Raw genomic sequence first — 12734 nt, 5'->3', positions numbered from 1 at the left:
GATGGTCCTGTGATGGTCCTGTGATGGTCCTGTGATGGTCCTGTGATGGACTGGTGACCTGTCCAGGTGAACCCTGCCTCTTGACCAATGGCAGCTGCAGTCCCCGTGACCCTGAGTTGGGTTTAGAGAATGAATGAATGGATTTATTTGGATTACATTGAAACGGACTGAATTGGATCAACTTTTGCTGTTTAAATAAACTGAACTGAATGAAATACATTTATTAGAATACTTTTGTCACACGTTTGAACAGTTATCTATTAATATCTCAGTACAGTGAGAAGGAGAAGAACGTCTCTCTCTTACAGGAAGAAGGCGGCCTCTATTTGGTGCGACTATATTTGAAAAGCGGTCATATCGCTGAGAGGCACGATGAGGGAAGCGTCTGTGCGTCTGCTCTGTGAGTACAGAAACTCTGTTTTAACTGTGTGTTTATGGGCTGATGGAGGAGACGGGCTGCATCAAAGCACCATCTGAACTGTGTTAGAGAGGAAACCTGAAAGTTTTCATCTTTAAAGGAGCACGTATGTGGACACGTGTCTTTAACACCAATAAGCGGAACTACATGTGCTGCATCATGTAGGAATAACTGAGTAATGGCACAGAAACAAAGCTCAGAGAAAACAGGACCAATCTAAAGTCACCTGGACATTTATCTGAAGCTTTTATGTTATTTTGCATGTTTAACTCAAAGCAAACTGAATGTAATTTCTCTTTAGTTCTGAGCTCACTGCTCTGCTGCCCCACAGGGAGAGGTCAGTGACGTTTTATACCTGTTCCAATGTTTCTAGTTATTCTGAGAAGAGATCAGCAGGTTTTTAATCTGTTTATTCTTTACTTATGTCAGCGCTCACAGCTGGTCTGACTGTGAGTCCCAGCAGCTCTCAGCTGTTTGAAGGAGACTCTGTGTCTCTGAGCTGTGAGGAGGACCACAGCTCTGCTGGATGGACTCTGAGGAGGAACACAAGCAGAGGAACCAGGACTCAGTGTGGATCAGGATGGGGCAAAGCAGCCGGTTCCTCCTGTAAGATCAGCTACACGTACACATGGGACAGTGGAGTTTACTGGTGTGAGTCCAGAGAGGGAGCAGCCAGTAACAGCATCAGCCTCACTGTCTCTGGTAAGATCAGACTGTGGAGTTAGTGCTGATGAAGCTGTGTGGAAATGGATGAAATGCTGTAGTTTGTCTCTGTGTTGAGGTGGATCAGTGATCCTGCAGAGTCCTGTCCTCCCTGTGATGGAGGGAGGTGACGTCACTCTGAGCTGTCGAACAAAGACCCCTCCCCCCAACCCCCCAGCTGCTTTCTATAAAGATGGCTCCCTCATCAGGGCTGAGCCTACAGGTCACATGACCCTCCTCCATGTTAACAGCTCTGATGAAGGCCTCTACAGGTGTAGCATCAGCGGTCATGGAGAGTCTCCACCCAGCTGGATCTCTGTCACAGGTGAGGGTTACTCAGGTGAGTCTCTGTGATTCCTGAGCTGAGTTTAAAGAGTTTAAACATTCATAATGTGACAGTGATGTGATAAATATCTTTATTTCAGATAAACCCACCACCACCACCCTTTGCCCTACATCTGCACCTCCCCCTGGTTCTTCCTCTCCTCTTCTCTCCCTGGTGTTGCCTCTTGTCTGTGTCTGTGTTGTGGTTCTTCTGCTGGTTCTGCTGGTGAAACGATGCATCTGCAAGAAGTCTGAAGGTGAGACAGATTTCTGGAGTTATGTTTCCAGGTTTTATTACATGGGTTCTATCATTCATTAAGTTATTTTTATTTCTGTATTTTCATTATAATATCTCAAAATACATGTTAAAATATTTCAGCTGATAAAGAACAAGTTGGAGAGGATGATGTCACGTACAGCGATGTTAAGATATCACGTCGTAAACAACAGAAAGTCAAAACAACTCAAGGTAAAATGTTTGTGTGAACGGAGATATTCTGAAGGCTGTGCACGCTGAGCTGTGCACGCTGAACTGATCACGCTGGGCTGTGCACGCTGGGCTTTGCACGCTGGGCTGTGCACGCTGGGCTGTGCACGCTGGGCTGTGCACGCTGGGCTGTGCACGCTGAGCTGTGCACGCTGGGCTGTGTGTTTGTGGTTAATCTGCTAACAGACTCTAACAGCTCTGTGGTTACACAGTTTCCTGTTTCTGATGGAAACCTTCAGCCCAACGGGACCTGCACACGCTTCACTGCAGGACTGTTAATAATACAGTTTATATTAAATCTAAACTATTCCCAACTATAACATATTTATATCCTGCTTTGCTGCTGCATTAAACGCGTTCTTCATGTTGTGTGAAGCTCTCTCTGTATGAATACAGTTTCTGCTTAAAGTCAGACGTGCTGACCAGTGGACACGTTCCTCCTGTGATGTGATGTCAGCATATTTTAAATATACATAAACACAAAGACTGGATGAAAAGAATAAATAATCTGAATGCTTCTGAGTGTTGTGATGGCTGCAGCAGCTGTAATGTGTGTTCTGCTCTGCAGAGGAGGATCCAGCCACACTCTACTCTGCAGTGAGACCAGAGGACGTCACTTATGGAGAAATCACCATTAAAAACAAGCAGAAGAAGAGAAAGATCAGAGGTACAGCTGCTCTTCTTCTGGACTTTTCTCACAGCCTTTTAAAGCTTTTTCCTGGTCTGGCAGCAGTGCTTCCTGCTACCAAGCAGCACAGTTTAAACTGCCATTTTGAACCATCCAGTGACTGGTATCACTATTAATTAAAAATCAGTCCATAAAGTCAAATTCAACCTCTATGGATGGTTTAAACTGCACACTTTTTCCAGGAAAAACATGTCCACGTGCATGTGGAGTTCTGAGACTCTTTTCACACATGTAGTTGTTTTTGACCCAATTTGGCTTTCTCTGGATCCATGAGTTATTGCCCTCCATCATGTGGGGTCCCCCAGGGCTGGGTTTTAGGCTCATTGCTTTTTTCATTGTATTTACTTCCTCTGAGGTCTATTCCCAGAAACCACAGCCTCTCCTTCCACTGTTATGCAGATGGTGGGAGCACAAAATGGTCTCCTAAAAGCATCTGTCAGAACGCGGCTGGAAAGGAGGACTCAGATGCAGAAAATCCAAATAAGGCAGGGTTTATTTAGGATGTTTCAACCATCAATGCAACGTGATAAAATAAAAAGCTATGAAAATACACTTATATATCTATATATATATATATATATATATATATATATATATATATAAAACTTAATAAATAAAAGAGGAAAACAAAAACAACTAAATGCACTCCTACAAAACCGGAGGCTCTACAAAATCGAGAAACGTAATCTATAACAAAAAAAATCTATCAAAAGGCTATGAAAAAAAGACTAGATTATCAAACTTTATTGACAAAAAAAATCACTCGCAAGGAGGCTTGAAATCGAGGCTAGGAAAACGCACGAACAAGGCAAGAATATCTGTGGCTATGGCAGGCTTGGGTGAACGAAAAGACGAAACACTCAGGCAGAAGACAAAGGGAGACGCAGACTATAAAACCCTATTCAGACGGGACTAGTTTAATGGGGGGACCTGGGGTAAAGTAATAATAACCGGGAAATCTAGTCCCGTCCGAACGCGCCATGTCAGTAAAGATAGCGGAGTATGTCGGTAAACTTTGCCGAGAATTCTACCTCCTGTGAAACGGTCCGGAGTGTCTACCATAGGTAATACTAATCCTGTGCGAATGCGACCTTCGGTAATAAGTACGGAATATATCGTCACATCCTTTTAAAGAGAGAAACAATTAGGTGTGTCTGTTTGCAAACATGGAGGTTCTGGATGAAGCGCTGCTTGCAAGCACGCATGCTTCGACCTGGTCGGCGCCATGTCTGTTTACAGATGGGGTTTAGGGAAGTGAAATGAAGACGTGCAGCATCCAGGATGTGACGGTTGTGCGTAACCAACAACTCCTCCCATGTTAGATGAATATTACAGGGATTTCTTGTCCCGTCCGAATTGGTCATTTCTTCTCCCTGGCGTCGTCTGGTTAACCAACATTACCATAGGTCCCCCCATTGAACTAGTCCCGTCCGAATAGGGCTTAAGACACATGAGGGTAATGGGAAACAGGTGGACACAATCAGGAATCAGGGAAGACACTCCAACAGGTGACACATGAGGAAGAGCACCTGACCTGAAACAAGAGGAGAGTTACTTTTCAAAATAAAAACAGGAAATGACAAAACATGGAGACAAGACAAAAACCCCAATTTGACCTCACCGTGTGACAGTACACCCCCCCTCTAGGGACGACTCCTGACGGCCCAGGCTGTTCAGGCTGATCCATTACATTACATTACATTATGGTCATTTTGCAGACGCTTTTAACCAAAGCGACTTACAATAAGTGCGTTCAACATCGGTAGGCAAAAGAACTTCAGGTCACAAGAAATCTTAAGTGCATTTCCTTCCAAAACCAAACAGCTAAGAGCAAAACTAGTGCTAGAGTAAGTGCGATAAGTCAGGTACCTAGACAGATGGGCAGACAATTTAGAAAACAAAGACAATTTAGGATTCAATATAAACACAAGAAACTTGTGCTAAAGAAAATAAAAAATAAAATAAAATAAAGGACCAGACTCAGTGAATAATGATTGAATAATTGAATAATGATCCCTATGAAAGTCTTCTATGAGGCTCGGGTCTACAATGTGGCGGGAAGGTATCCATTGTCTTTCCTCAGGTCCATATCCTTCCCAGTCCACCAGCTATTGTCTACGGCCCCGGCTGCGTACTGCCAATAACTGCTTGACCGTGTACACAGGACCGCCCTCAACCACTTCAGGTGGTGGCGGTGGTGTAGCAGCTGGGACCATCGGACTTTCCCTCGCAGGTTTGACCTGGCTCCCATGGAAGGTAGGGTGAACATGAAGGGATCGAGGTAGGCGAAGGCGGACTGCCGCAGGACCGAAGATCTTTGTTATGGGGAATGGACCAACGAATCGTGGCGCAAGCTTCCTGGAGGAGACCATCATGATTTCCGCCGTTTCCTTGGCGGAGGGCAATTTCGGCAAAGCAATGAATCTAGCCATCTTGGAAAATCTATCCACCACTGTGAGGACACATCCGAACTCCCGGATGGCAGGAAAGCAGTGAGGTGTGGGCCCAGTGGATCACCTGTGGGCGCAATTAAACTGGAACAAACAAACGATTCTCAGGGCACCCACTAGGTGGCGGAGCCTCACCATTAACCTCCTTGACCTAATCTTCTATCTGCCAAGTCACCTCTCCAACCACACATGTAAGTGGAAGGATAGTCTCTGGTTCTTTGGCAACAGGCTCGGGGTCAAACAGTCGAGACAGGGCGTCTGGTTTGACATTGCGGGACCCCGGCCTGTAAGAGAGGGAGAAAGAAAAGCGCCCACCTGGCCTGGCGAGAATTAAGTCTCTTGGTTTTCTTTATATACTCAAGGTTCTTGTGATCAGTCCAAACAATGAATGGATGGTTAGCCCCCTCAAGCCAGTGACGCCACTCCTCCAGAGTGACCTTGACTGCTAGCAGTTCCCGGTTGCCGACATCATAATTCCGCTCTGCTTTGGACAGCCGTTTTGACAAGAAGGCGCAGGGATGCATCTTACCATCCTGATTCGACCGTTGAGAGAGAACTGGCCCAATCCCTTCGTTGGAGGCGTCTACCTCGACCACAAACTGTTTCTGGGGGTCTGGCATGGTGAGGATGGGGGCTGAGGTGAAGCGATGCTAGAGTGTCTGGAAGGCCGTCTCCGCCTCTGGGGACCAGTGGAAACGCACCTGAGAGGAGGTAAGAGCATGGAGAGGAGCAGCTATTGCGCTAAAACCTTTGATGAATCGCCTATAAAAATGAGCAAAACCAAGGAATTTCTGAACCCTTTTGCGGCTGTCAGGTGTGGGCCACTCGGCCACAGCGCTAATTTTAGCCGCGTCCATCTGTACTCATCCAGGGGCTACAATGAAGCCCAGGAAGGAGACGGTGTCTGCATGGAACTCACTCTTCTCTGCTTTGACATACAGATCGTTTTCCAAAAGTCTTTTAAGAACCCTGGTTACATGGTCTCGGTGTGAGTCAAGGTCAGGAGAGTAAATGAGAATGTCATCAATGTAAACGTAAACGAAGTGGTCAAGAAAATCCCTGAGTACCTCATTAATCATAGCTTGAAAAACAGCAGGCGCGTTGGTTAACCCGAATGGCATGACCAGGTACTCGTAATGAACACTTGGTGTATTAAAACCCGTTTTCCACTCGTCACCCTCTCTTATTCTGACCAGATGGTAAGCATTGCGAAGGTCCAGCTTAGTGAAAACTTTGGCCTGCTGGAGTTGGTCAAAAACAGAAGACATAAGGGGAAGTGGGTAACGGTTCTTTATCGTAATATCGTTAAGGGGGCTGTAGTCTATGCAAGGTCTTAGGGAACCGTCCTTCTTGCTCACAAAGAAAAAGCCGGCACCTGCTGGTGATGATGAAGGACGGATCAAGCCTGTCTTCAGTGAAGTCTCAATGTACTACCGCATGGCCACCTTCTCGGGCCCAGAGACTGAGTACATGCGGCCCTTGGGAATGTTGGAGCCAGGGATCAGTTCAATAGCACAGTCATATGGCCGATGTGGGGGGAGTGACATAGCTTTCGTTTTATTAAATACCTCCTGAAGGCGGTGGTAGCAGGAAGGCACAGAGCTCAGGTCCGGGTACTCGGAGTCTGTGGTGAGATTAGCAGAGACAACGTTAGCCACAGTAACATCCTCCCCCCGAGTTGAGATGTTAAGACAGTCTCCAATACAGTCCTTCCCCCATCCCATAATTTTCCCCGTTCTCCAGTTCACATGGGGGTTGTGGTGAAACGACCATAGTAGTCCTAAAATTAGAGCATGAGAAGGTGATTTGAATAAATAGAAACGTATGTGTTCCTTATGCTCGTCTATGTGTAATTTGAGGGGTTCAGAGATGTGTGTGATGGTGAACAGTTCTTTTCCATTGAGAGCCTTGGCGTTGATTGGCTTAACTAAGAATTTGGATTTGAGACCCAGCTCTTCAGCTAAACCCCAGTCCATCAAACTCTCATCAGCCCCTGAGTCTATAAGCGCATCAAGATTTGTGGTGGAGTGGTGCATTACCTTTACTTTGGTGAGGGTACGTATCACTGAGCTTGACGCACGGAACTGACTCACCACTGTGGATGTCTTGGCTGAGCAAGTGGCGACGAGATGACCCAACTCCCCGCAATAAAAGCACTGACCCTCCTGCGTTCATCAGCCGAGCCCTTCCCAGCTGCATGGGCTCCTCCTCTCCTTCCGTGGGTGACTGAGGAAGCTGCTCTAGCAGTGAATGACGGGGAGCTGGCCAGCCCGGTGCTGGGGTGTGCGTGGGTCTCTCTCTCCATCGTACGCCACGTTGCTGTTTCAGTTGACGGAGCCTGTTGTTCGTCCGGATGGCGAGCGCGATGAAGGAGTCTAGATCCGGAGGTAGGTCCAAAGGAACGAGATTATCTTGAATGGAGGCTGCCAGTCCCTTCAGGAACACTTCATACCACCCGTACCACCCGTTCCACCCACTCTCCACCGCCAAGGTGCGGAAGTGGATGGCGTAGTCACAGACAGAGTAGTTGCCTTGTTTAAGACTGCTTAATTCCTGAGCCTTTTCCCGGTCGGTAGTAACCAGATCAAAAATCCTTTGTAATGCTCCCGTAAAGTCTGTGAAGGAGCTGCAGAGTGGATAATCCCGAGACCACTCTGCTGCGGCCCAAGCCTTGGCTCGTCCGGTCAGATGGGAAATCACGATGGCGATTTTTGATTGATCAGATCAATCATTAGAAAAATTTTGCATAGTCCTGGTTTTCCAGAGAATTTCTCAGGTTCAGCTAACCTACTGCCAGCCCTGACGATGGGCACAGCCTGGACAGAAGCAGCAGCAGCTGCCAGAGGACGGGGGGTGTGGTCGTCTGAACGGGACGATTCTGCAGGGCTCTTACTTCAGTCGAGAGAAGACTCATTTGATGAGCCAGAGTGGTGTGAAACTCCTCCTGACGGGAGATACGGTCCTCTTGGGCACTCAGGAACTCCGTCAGCCGTGAATTCTCTGCTGAGTCCATACTGGCCTGAGTGTTCTGTCAGAGCGCAGCTGGAAAGGAGGACTCAGATGCAGAAAATCCAAATAAGGCAGGGTTTATTTAGGATGTTTCAACCACCAATGCAACGTGATAAAATAAAGAGCTATGAAAATACACTTGTATATCTATATATATATATATATATATATATATATATATATATATATATAAAACTTAATAAATAAAAGAGGAAAACAAAAACAACTAAATGCACTCCTACAAAACCGGAGGCTCTACAAAACGTAATCTATAACAAAAAATCCCTCCTATAGGAGGCTATCAAAAGGCTATGAAAAACTTAGACTAGATTATCAAACTTTATGAACAAAAAAAATCACTCGCAAGGAGGCTTGAAATCGAGGCTAGGAAAACGCACGAACAAGGCAAGAATATCTGTGGCTATGGCAGGCTTGGGTGAACGAAAAGACGAAACACTCAGGCACAAGACAAAGGGAGACGCAGACTATAAAGCCCTATTCGGACGGGACTAGTTTAATGGGGGGACCTGGGGTAAAGTAATAATCTAGTCCCGTCCGAACGCGCCATGTCAGTAAAGATAGCGGAGTATGTCGGTAAAGTTTGCCGAGAATTCTACCTCCTGTGAAACGGTCCGGTCTCAACCTGCTTCAGAATGGCAAGTCATGTGCATGTCCTAAAAGGTCCGTGAAAGCACCATAAACGTCCGTTTTCAAAATCATCAACTCATCGGAGTGGTTACTGGTGTGCACTGGTAATCCATATCAAATTTCGTTGCGAAAAGTTGCTTCTGTCGTGTTTTATTTGAAAACAGACGTTAATGGTGCTTTTACGGACCTTTTAGGACATCCGCATGACTTGCCATTCTGAAGCAGGTTGAGAAGAATAAAAATTAGGCAAGTACCGGAGACAGCAGTAAACATAAAAAAAGCGGTGAGGGGGGTTCTAAAACATTGCAGACGACTCAGAAAAGAGGCTTAATGTTGAAAATACCGCAGTTCCCCTTTAATACCATCGGAAGATAAAAACACCTCAAAGATGCTGTTTCAGCCTCTCAAACTGAACTCATGTGGAGTTATAAAGTGTGCATGTGAAAGCACAGCTGCAGCTTCCTCCTGCAGTCTGTTCTCTGATGCTGAGACTTCTCTCTGCACAGAGCTCTGCTGTGGTTGCTGATAGTGTGACAGCAGATCTGTTTTCCACCCTGTGGTCAAAGCTGTTAACTTTTATAAACAGAAGCTGCAGCTTTGTGGTCGTCCACTCAGCAGAGGTGTTAAGAAGAGGAGCAAACTGTGCAAAAGTGTTGCTGTTTGTCACGTCTTCTTCATCCTGCTGCAGGAGGAAAATCTAATGTTTTCCCCAGCAGCAGTGATGTTAAAGTTTTACCTGCAGGGATATAATCTGGATGTATTTCATGTTGCAGAAAGCCATCCAGCTGCAGTCTGCTCTGCAGTCAGGACAGACCAGCTCACTTCTGGACAAACAGTCATCAGATCCAACAGGACCAGAGGTACAGCTGCTCTTTATTCCCAACTCTGGACAGAAGCAGGTCAGCTGTTCCCCCTGCTTCCAGCCTCTATGCTCAGATAACCCAACCTGACTCCAGCTCTGCTGCAGCTCCACTGCTGGACGTGTCCCACCGCTTTATCCACCATCAGTGCATCATTTTTACACTCACCAGGTTCCCAGGACTTGGGATGGGAATTGTTAGAAATTGACCAATTCTGGTTCCGGTCTCCTGCAGGAGACTCCCTCGTCCCGCTGGGGGACTTCAATGCTCACGTGGGCAATGACAGTGAGACCTGGAGGGGGTGTTGCGGAGGAACGCCCCCCCCCCCCCGATCTGAATCAGAGTGGTGTTTTGTTGCTGGACTTCTGTGCTCGACATGGATTGTCCATAACGAACACCATGTTCAGGGTTAAGGTCCATATGTGCACTTGGCACCAGGACACCCTGGGCCGCAGCTCGATGATCGACTTTGTGGTCGTATCGTCGGACTTGCGGCCGTATGTCTTGGACACTCGGGTGAAGGAGGGGGGGGGGGGGGGCAAGCGGTGCACCGTCAACACCGTGTATGGTGAGGGCGGGTCTCTGCTGACTTAAGTGGGGACGTCGTGAGTCGGTGGGGGGAGTACTTCCAGGGCCTCCTCAATCCTACCGACAGGCCTTCTGATGAAGAGTTGGGAAGCTCGGACGTGGGGCCTCCCATTTCTGGGGCTGAGGTTGCCGAGGTGGTCAAAAAACTCCTCGGTGGCCCCGGGGGTGGATGAGGTCCGTCCTGAGTTCCTCAAGGCTCAGGATGCTTTAGGGCTGTGTTGGTTGACACGCCTCTGCAGCATCGCGTGGACATCGGGGGCAGTGCCTCTGGACTGGCAGATCGGGGTGGTGGTCCCCCTCTTTAAAACGGGGGACCGGGGGCGGTCGGTGGCGTAGTGGGTTAAGCAGCCGCCCCATGTACAGAGGCTTAGTCCTCGATGCAGCGGGCCCAGGTTCGACTCCCGCACCGAGCAGCCCTTTGCTGCCTATCTTCTCCCTCTCTCTGCCCCCTGCTTCCTGTCTCTCTCACACTGTCCTATCATTAAAGGCATAAAAAGCCCATAAAAATACTTTAAAAAAAAAAAAAAAAGGGGGACCGGAGGGTGTCTTCCAACTATAGGGGGATCACACTCCTCAGCCTCCCTGGTAAGGTCTTTTCGGGGGTACTGGAGAGGAGAATCCGCCGGATAATCGAATCTCGGATTCAGGAGGTGCAGTGTGGTTTTCGTCCTGGCCGTGGAACAGTGGACCAGCTCTATACCCTCCGCAGGATCCTGGAGGGTGCATGGGAGTTCGCCCAACCGGTCTACATGTGTTTTGTGGACTTGGAGAAGGCGTTCGACCGTGTCCCTCGGGGACTCTGCTGGGGGGTGCTTCAGGAGTATGGAGTGCCGGACTCCTAGATACAGGCTGTTCGGTCCCTGTATGACCGGTGTCAGAGTTTGGTCCGTATTGCCGGCAGTAAGTCGGACATGTTTCCTGTGAGGGTTGGACTCCGTCAGGGCTGCCCTTTGTCACCGATTCTGTTCATAATTTTTATGGAAAGAATTTCTGCTCTTTGCTCTTTGCGGATGATGCGGTTCTGTTGGCGTCGTCGGGCCGTGACCTTCAGCTCTCACTGGAGCGGTTCGCAGCCGAGTGTGAAGCGGCTGGGATGAGAATCAGCACCTCCAAATCTGAGACCATGGTCTTCGGCCGGAAAAGGGTGGAATGCCCTCTCCGGGTCGGGAATGAGATCCTTCCCCAAGTGGAGGAGTTCAAGTATCTCGGGGTCTTGTTCACGAGTGAGGGACGAATGGAGCAGGAGGTTGGCAGGCGGATCGGTGCGGCGTCTGCAGTGATGCGGGCTCTGCACCGGCCCGTCGTGGTGAAGAAGGAGCTGAGCCAGAAGGCCAAGCTCTCGATTTACCGGTCAATCTATGTTCCTACCCTCACCTATGGTCACGAGCTGTGGGTAGTGACCGAAAGAATGAGATCGCGGATAAAAGCGGCCGAAATGAGTTTCCTCCGCAGGGTGTATGGGCTCTCCCTTAGAGATAGGGTGAGAAGCTCGGTCATCCGGGAGGGGCTCGGAGTAGAACCGCTGCTCCTCCGCATCCAGAGGAGTCAGATGAGGTGGCTCGGGCACCTGGTGAGAATGCCTCCTGGACGCCTCCCCGGTGAGGTGTCCCGGGCCCGTCCCACTGGGAGGAGGCCCCGGGGAAGACCCAGGACACGTTGGAGAGACTATGTTTCCCTGCTGGCCTGGGAACGCCTCGGGGTCCCCCCAGAAGAGCTGGAGGAAGTGGCCGGGGACAGGGACGTCTGGGTTTCTCTGCTCAAGCTACTGCCCCCGCGACCCGATCCCCGGAGAAGTGGAAGAGGATAGATGGATGGATGGACGGATGGATGGACGGTTCCATTATCGATGTCGCTTATCGATTCTCATCCAGTTATATAAAGTGCAAATATAGTACAAATGTCTTTGGCTGCAGAAACACTTTCATTTGAAGTATGCAGCAACATTTGATGTATGTTGGCCTCCGTCCTTTGCCTTTTCCTGCCTGGATGAAAGGGGGAGCTGCAGGTATGCGGGAGCCTCTGATCCTGAAGGTCCCAGAGATAATCAGCTTCAATCCTTTCTCCTGGAGTTGTGTTTCCTGCAGCTGGAACTGTGTGTGTTTGTTTTCAGAGTCTCCAGCAGAGCCAGATGTCCTCTACTCTTCACTGAGGTAGTCCACCAGTCCACCCACTGATGTCCAGCTGCTGGGACCAGTTTGCTGCCAGCAGCCTCTAACTGAACCAGATTACATTCACTTTTTAAATAATTCTTCTATCTTTTATTTTTCTCTAAATAACTCTGTCATAGATAAGTTTTCATCTCTGTGTTTCATGCTGCACCAAACTGTGTTCAGCTTCATGATTTTATTTCTGTCTCACAGAATCTAATAAATAACCCGGTTTTCAACCTTCTGGAATCTGTTGCACGTTTTATTGATCTTTCAGCAACTGAGTCGCGCACTAAAATATTTGTTAGATCAAATTTAACATTTCATGTAAAAGACGTACGGTGGCCCTGAAGTGCAAATCACAATGACATTCCCCAAACTGTAAAAGGTAGCTACCCTCGGGCCATAGACAT

At 48.2% G+C, this 12734-nt stretch overlaps 1 protein-coding gene across 6 annotated transcripts; it reads left to right on the top strand.

The window, feature by feature from the left end:
• The first annotated feature begins 335 nt into the window (after positions 1–335).
• LOC142368855 (uncharacterized) lies at positions 336–12486 on the top strand. 6 transcript variants are annotated; one of them, XM_075451053.1, is made up of 8 exons: positions 336–400; positions 720–755; positions 848–1120; positions 1200–1460; positions 1546–1701; positions 1824–1913; positions 2500–2598; positions 9500–9756. In XM_075451053.1, the coding sequence occupies exons 1-8, from the start codon at positions 373–375 to the stop codon at positions 9664–9666; spliced, it is 1110 nt and encodes a 369-aa protein (XP_075307168.1). In that variant the 5' UTR covers positions 336–372; the 3' UTR covers positions 9667–9756. The 6 variants fall into 6 exon arrangements, with proteins under 6 accessions (XP_075307168.1, XP_075307169.1, XP_075307170.1 ...); XM_075451054.1 differs by adding an exon at positions 12285–12486 and having other exon boundaries at positions 387–755; positions 9500–9586; XM_075451055.1 differs by lacking the exon at positions 9500–9756 and adding an exon at positions 12285–12486 and having other exon boundaries at positions 387–755.
• The last annotated feature ends 248 nt before the right edge of the window (positions 12487–12734 follow it).

This window comes from Odontesthes bonariensis, chromosome 19 (genome assembly GCF_027942865.1).
Source record: "Odontesthes bonariensis isolate fOdoBon6 chromosome 19, fOdoBon6.hap1, whole genome shotgun sequence".
In the NCBI taxonomy this organism is placed as follows: Eukaryota; Metazoa; Chordata; class Actinopteri; order Atheriniformes; family Atherinopsidae; genus Odontesthes; species Odontesthes bonariensis.
The sequence above is the reverse complement of the archived record's forward strand: the minus strand, read 5'-3'. Positions and strand labels throughout refer to the sequence as shown.